The 7,496-nt window shown below is 36.4% G+C and overlaps 1 protein-coding gene across 1 annotated transcript in view; it reads right to left on the reverse strand.

Moving 5' to 3' along the window:
- The window catches only part of KIAA1731 (KIAA1731 ortholog), a 43,891-nt gene extending 38,212 nt beyond the window's left edge, over positions 1 to 5,679 (reverse strand). The window contains exons 1-4 of the mRNA XM_006871222.1: positions 5,572 to 5,679; positions 4,106 to 4,306; positions 2,988 to 3,112; positions 1,961 to 2,054 (exon numbers count right to left, since the gene is read on the reverse strand). Coding sequence (XP_006871284.1) covers positions 1,961 to 2,054; positions 2,988 to 3,112; positions 4,106 to 4,306; positions 5,572 to 5,679 — 528 coding nt within the window. The remainder of the gene's footprint in view (positions 1 to 1,960; positions 2,055 to 2,987; positions 3,113 to 4,105; positions 4,307 to 5,571) is intronic.
- Positions 5,680 to 7,496: the final 1,817 nt, after the last annotated feature.

Consider the following 7,496-nt stretch of genomic DNA (forward strand, 5'->3'; position numbering starts at 1 on the left):
AAAGACCGACAGGAAAAATACAAAACAATAATGGCAGCCCAACTGATTACTACAAGAACAAGCAAGTTGCTCGCCCAGGATACATCAAGGCAAGTGTTCAGGTCCCCTCAGAGCAAACCCCCTTCCAAGACTGAGACTCAATGGGAATACACGAGCAGACATGCACTCTGACTGGTGAACACGTGCGTCACCGATAAGGGGAAGTGAGGCAAAAACAGCAATGAAGCTGCGAGCCAAGCCCTAGCATGTTCAATAGACTCCTGTGAACCCGGGTGGAGACCTGGTTGGCCAGCAGTGTGGCAAGACCTGGGGACTCTTGGGCCCAGAGTCAGTAACATAGCCACAGAAGTCTAGAGTAGAGAGTGATGCATCCAGCTGATGAGAGGACACATGCATAAGAACACCCAACTTGCAGATAATACCCACTCGACCTGCCTTCAATGACTGAATGATTGGAGCTCAACTAGAAGAAGAAAGAGGAGGAAAAAAAGAGTAATCTGATACAATTTGATGAACCTGACCTACACCTATGGATGCAGTAGCTCAAAAGAGGGAACAAATCTTTACAGCGAGGATCACTCCCACCCCCACCCCCCACACAGAGTAGACTGGGATGGGCAACTTGGACATTGGCTACCCAAAATAGGGGTCTACAAAGGCAAGAAGTGACTGGCTTAAAAGCCTTCAAGAGGGAGCCTAGATCCAGAGGGTGCAGAGAAAGGTAGAATCTCCACTGAGTAGTATCTAATCTGTCTGGGAGGGGCTGATGAAAGGAGATGGGGATAGGTCCCTTGTGGTACAATGGTGAATAATTGTTATCAGGACTGACTGCGAGAGTTGGAAATGTGAAGGTGGACATTTTGTAGCAAAAGGAGGGGAGTGATACACTATGCAGTCCAGGAACGGAGGTCCCTGGAAGCATCAAGGGAGAAGAGCGGAGTGTGAGACCCTACCCAGAGAAGCAGTGACACCACAGATGGAGGCAGAGACGATGATGTGGAGAGATGGAGCAGCTGGGGACTTTAGACCCAGGGAGGGAGTGGGATTGTGTGCTGATGACCAGGGGGCAGGCTTGCAGGATACACCCTTTGGTTAGTTGATGATGCATGGAGGGGATTGTAACCATGGCAATGAAACGATATATGATAGGAAGAATGTAAGGCTAATTTCTCCCATGTAAACTATCGAATAATTCACAATAAAAGAAAAAAAAAAAAAGACCCCTTTACCTTCATGAAAGGAGCTCTGGTAGCACAGAGGTTATGAATCGGGCTGCGAACCGCAAGGTCAGCAGTTCAAAACTACCAGCTGCTCGTGGGAAAAAGATGAGGCTTTCTGCTTCCATAAAGATTTACAGCCTCGGAAACCTGTTCAGGGTCGCTATGGGTCGGAACCGACTAGACGGCACTTTACAACAACAACAACCTTCATGAGATTTTGTGTACATTAATTAACTTACTGAATTTTAATTTCTTTAAAATGGTTACTATTCACAATTAACCAAATCCAGAATGTAGAAAATTCTATAGGACAAATATCCCAGTTTTTATCAACAACTAAAGAGCCTTAAAAAACAAGCAAACACAAAACTGTTGAACTAGTATGGTTTTTCAAAACCCAAAGCAATTACAGATTTTCAGGTAACAAAAAAAATGTTTTGAGTTAATTGGGAAAAACTGAACACAGACCATGTATTAGATAATATTGAGAACACTAACAATATTGTAGTTATGCTTTTTAAAAAAGTTATTATGCATCAGAGCTACATACCACTTAAAGGTAAAATGATACTTAGGATGTTTTTATAAACATTCCAAATATTACCTGTACAATTGAAAATTAAATTTAAATAAATTTAAATTTAAATAAAATTATTTAATTAAATTTAAATAAAATAAAATTTAAAGAATAAAGAAGAATTATTATAACTTAGTTGTTCTGAGCATTCAGAATAATTTACCTCAAAAAGAGCTGGAGGAGGAGGTGGCAAACTTGTAATTTTAGCAGATCTTTCTTTTTCCACAAGCAGTGCTTCCTTTCTAGCTTTTATATGCCTAAGAAAACAAAAGATGTCATAAATTAATCTCTCAGCTAACACTACAGTCAAGTTTTAGGAGTTTCCTGTAGTAAAAATATTAAAAACATAAGATCTCAAGAAATGTTTCACTTTCATCATCCTGCAAGTTCCGTATGCTGTTTCAATAGTTTGTAAACAGCAGACATTTAAAAAATACTTTTGACAGTTAAAGGGTTACATGCATGCAAAAAAATAATTTGGGCAAATAGTTAAGAGATATATCTAAAGACATAAAGCTCAATGGTAGTGTGCATGGAATCAGTTCTGACTCATAGTGACCTTGTATAGGGTTTCAGAAGCCGTAAAATTTAAATGGAGCAGAAAACCTCGTCTTTCTCCCATGGAACAGCTGGTAGGTTCGAACTACTGACCTTGAGGTTAGCAGCCCGACTCGTAATCATTACACTACCAGAGCTCTAGAGTGGAGACCAATCCAAGAAACATTTAATTTTTGCAATCTTTATTATAGACAAGTTTAGAGACATGTTGGTAAAAATGGGTCATTGTTTAAAGTGACCATTGCTGACAGGATCCTTAATTCTCACAACATGCAAAAACACAAATGACTTCCACAGAAACCACAACTTGGCTTAATGATTTTATTGCACTGTTGTTGGTTTGTTCTTTTCCTTCTGTTTGATAACAGTGTTACTAGACAGTAACATTCTGAACTAGCATACATTCTCCAGAAACTTAGTAATTATACTAAGCCCAGAATGTTCACACCACAACTAAAAGAGAAAGCTTATTTGTTACTATGTTCACCTAAGCAAATCACTCCCACATTACATTATTTTACAACAAGTTTAACAAATTATTTAACATCAGTTTATACAGCATCCAATTTATCCTTTACTGACAGCCAAGTCAGTTTCAGTTGAGTATATGGTAAAAAGTAATATTAATGTACCGGTTTTTTTGTTTCATTAGGATTTCTTTTTGGTTTTTTTGTATTTTCAGAGCCTCTTTATGCCTCATTTCTGCTCTTTTTTTCCTTTCTGCTGCCCGCTGTGCCAAACCATCCAAATTGGGTTCCTAAAAAATATACTACTTAAAATGTCATGCTAAGAAAGATTAACAGAGAAACATCTTAGTTGCTATCAGAACAGAAGTGATTTTTCAGTGCTATTATCCTCTTCCCACACACTGTTAACAGCATTTCCTGAAGCATGGTCAGGAGACCACTGATGATACCCCATAGGAATTAAGTGGAAACAATTCACTTTAAAGTAAGTATAACTATTTTTACTTATATTACTAAAGAAACATCAAACTACTTAGAACAAGGTTAGAAATGATTTCGATAATAATAAAAAAGAGTCCATTAAAAAAAATTCCAGATACATAATATGGGGTTTGTTAGTCAGGGCAAATCCTGTAAAGATGATATTCCTAAAATTTGGGAAACACGACACTAAAGCATAAAGTTAGTGGTGGGACACAGTTACTAGCTATCAATGACTTGCTTTCTTTGAAATCAGCCTGTTAGTTTTGTGAGACTATCTCTGGGACTGCGATTTAATATTTTCCAACAAGAAATCACAATAACAATCACATGAAATTAAGGTCAGGGAGCATTCTTGAATACTAAGCTTTGCTTTTCTGAAACTGAGCAAAGAATTTACTTGTGAATAAAATCCAATTTACCTGTGAATAAATTCAACCACACATGTTTAGAGGTATGTATTAGGAATGATATGAATTCTCCATCACTCATTCTATGCCAAGTATGAAATAGATACTTCTGATTCACTAGTTGATTATGTGTCCATACAGATAAGGACTGGAATAGAATAATGCTAATTTGAATATCACAAATACAATTTAATTAACACAACTGTTAATATGAAATAAACCTAGTACCACTCTTCTTAAATTGTACTGAATTTATTTTAAAAACTTCAGGTTGTCCAAAACAAATTCTATACACAAAAACTTGTTTTTACTACATAAACACTCAGTGACTATAATTTACTATTAATAGAAATCACTGCCACAGTCAGAAAGTCAAATAAAGCACTCACTCACATTTTCTTTGGCTTGTCGATGTCCCTCTCCCATGTTTCTTAAACTTGCCAAATACAGCTTTTCTAAGTTCTTAATTTTCTGAGTTTGTGTTTCTTCCCATTCTGCCCGTAGCTCCTCTGCCAAACGAGTGAATTGCTGATTTCTCCTCTGTTTTATGTCTTCTCTTATCTGTAAGGCGATATCCCTTTCTTGTTCTCGAACCTAAAGAATGAATATTTAACAGATTATATAAAAGGAGGCTTGCTAGAATTTTTGAAAACCTATTTGGAAACAGGACCACAAATGAATTCTCTTTAGGCTTTATTGGTTCTTCTGAGTACTCATATTATAACAGATAAGGGCTATCTAAAGCAAAAAATCTACATGATGTAGAAAAAATAAAAATCTAAAGACCACACCTAAAGTCCTCTAATTGATTGTTATCTCTCCCATGCTATCAAGTCCTAATGGAACTGCCATTGTTACTCTAAGAGGCTGCAACAGTACGCATGGGTCAACAAATGTACAGACCAGATACAGAAACAGCCCAGATAAGTACAGACAGAGCCAGAAGACAACTACAGATATGTGGTACAGCACCGTTAATGCTAGAAAGAATGGCACCTAAGGCATGCTTCACAGTTAACAATCTTACCTTCAAATGACTTCTAGAACAGAATAATCCACAACTTCCCAAATAAGATTGCTTCAGCAGCCAATCATCTTTTTAATCTTTTTACTGTCTTCTTAAAAGGACTCTGATCTTCCTGCTCTAATTTTTATCAGTTACAGGTAATTCAGAAATAACATTTAAACAAATATTTTCCAATAACTATTAATTCAAGTAATCCCTTTGCTCAAACCATTCTTGAATCTGTTTATTATCTCATCCCAGTTTTCAAATGTCCCAAAACTAGTTACAAGCATGACTCAGAGATATTGTGGGTCCAGGTCCAAACCACTGCAATAGAATGACAATTGAAATGAAGTGAGTCACACACATTTTTTGGTTTCCGAACACACAAAAAAGTTATGTTGACACTATACTGTAAAGTATATTAAGTGTGCAACAGCATTATGAAAATGTATGAAACACTACAAGAATGACCAAACTGTGGCACAGAAACACAAAGTGAGTGCATGCTGTTGGAAAAATGGCACCAACATACTCCATGGGCACAGCCTTCAGTCTGTAAAAAACGCACCATCAAATGAGGCACGCCTGTAAGGCAAGTATAGCAGGCTGATTTTTAAGTTTTTAAGTATGTATGACCCGCAAATGATGTTATAAATTTTGGTAAAAAAAAAAAACAAAAACAAAGAAAAAAGTTTCTCTATCCCTGTTGGAACATATAAGAACCAGGGTTCAAGTACAGACATACAAGGTTTTTAAAAGCAAAATTTTACTTAGAACACTGTAATATTGAAAATACAAGTAACTTAGGGAAAAACGAGGAATCTGAAAGCCTATTCCACAGACACTTTACCTGGAGCAACCTCAGTTTTCGTCTTCTTTCATAATCTTCCTTCAAAATAACAGCTTCTTCATTAGGACTCAACCGCAGCCTGCTGGCCTTCACTACTTTTCTTTTCATATCTGTACACTTTAAAGAAAGCAAAAAGACTTAAAAAGAGGTATCAGCATAGAATATTTTCACATTATAATTCAAAACATTAGAATTTTGATATGTTATTCATAACTAACAAAGACTATTATAATATCAAGAGTTCATGGTCACTGGATTTAACTCCCAATCTTTTTTATTTTTTAACATAACTTGACCATCAAGAGTCATTATATCTCATGGAATCACATCAATCTCATGCACTAAACTCTTATTTACAATTGTAAACAATTCTTCAACAATTGTGATCATTGAAAAAATCCTTTCAGAATAATTCTGTCCTATGGAATCACTATGAGCTGGAATCGACTCAAGGTAATAGTCTGGTTTATACATTCATATAAGGACTTAAATATTGGTATTATCTTCTAATTTCCCATTAATTACAGTTTTTCATTTTTACCTAGATTACTACAACTGAAAGATTTAAATTTTTCTTTTTACTATTCAAACCAAATCAACAACTATTTTCTGGGTAACAACTTTGTTGTTGTTAAGTGCCATTGAGTCAGTATCGACTCATAGCAACCTTATGCACACTAATTCACATACCATGGATGGATACAAAGAATAGGAGCTACGAGAGGATGGGGTACCCAATAAACCAAAAAATCAAACCCACTGCTATGAGGTTGAGTTAGACTCATAGTAACTCTATAGAGTTTCTGAGACTATAGATCTCTACAGGAGCACCTGGATAGGAAGACTTAACATTGTGAAAATGTCAATACTGCCCAAAGCAATTTATACATATAATACAATCCCAATCCAGATTCCAACGACATTCTTCAAAGAGATGGAAAAAAACGATTACAAACTATATGGAAAGAAAAGAGATCCAGGATAAGCAAAGCACTGCTTAAGAATAAAGTTGGAATCCTCTCACTCCCTGATTTTAAAATTTACTACATGGCTACAGTGGTCAAAACAGCTTGATACTGGTACAATGAAAGATACATAGATCAATGAATGGAACAGAATCAAGAATCCAGAAATTAACCCATCCACATATAGCCAACTGATTTTTGACAAAAGGCCTAAGTATATTACATGGGAGGTGATAGTCTCTTTAACAGATGATGATGGCGGAACTGGAAAGCGATAGGCAAAAGACTAAAATAAGACCTTTATCTCACGCCCTATACAAAAACCAACTCAGCATGGATTAAAGACCTAAATGTGAATCCCAGAACTATAACGGCCATCAATGAAAAAATAGGGACAATTGTGATGGCTCTAATACAGGGCACACATAGACTACCAAACATTGTGAAAATTACACAAACAAAAGTAGAAAAAATAGATGATTGGGGCATACTAAAAATTAAAAACTATGTTAAAATTAAAAACTATCAAAAGACTTCACCAAAAGGGTAAAAAGGGAACCCACAGAATGGGAAAAAAAGCTTTTGCAATGAACACATCAGACAAGAGACTCATTTCTAAAATATATAGGAAACTACAACACCTCTACAAGAAAAAAACAAATAACCCAATTAAAAAATGGGCACAGGACATGAACAGACACTTCAATAAGGAGGAGATCCGAGCAGCCAATAAACATATGAAGAAATGTTCATGATCACTAGCCACTGCTGTTGTTAAGTACCGTGGAGTCGGTTCTGACTCACAGTGACCCTGCACAGGGTTTTCGAGGCTGTAAATCTTTACGGGAGCAGAATGCCTCATCTTTCTCCAGCGGAACTGCTGGTAGTTTTGAACTGCTGACCCTGAGGTTGGAAGCCTGACTCATAACCATTATGCTACCAGAGCTCACTAGCAATTAG

Source organism: Chrysochloris asiatica, unplaced genomic scaffold (assembly GCF_000296735.1).
Source record: "Chrysochloris asiatica unplaced genomic scaffold, ChrAsi1.0 scaffold00163, whole genome shotgun sequence".
In the NCBI taxonomy this organism is placed as follows: Eukaryota; Metazoa; Chordata; class Mammalia; order Afrosoricida; family Chrysochloridae; genus Chrysochloris; species Chrysochloris asiatica.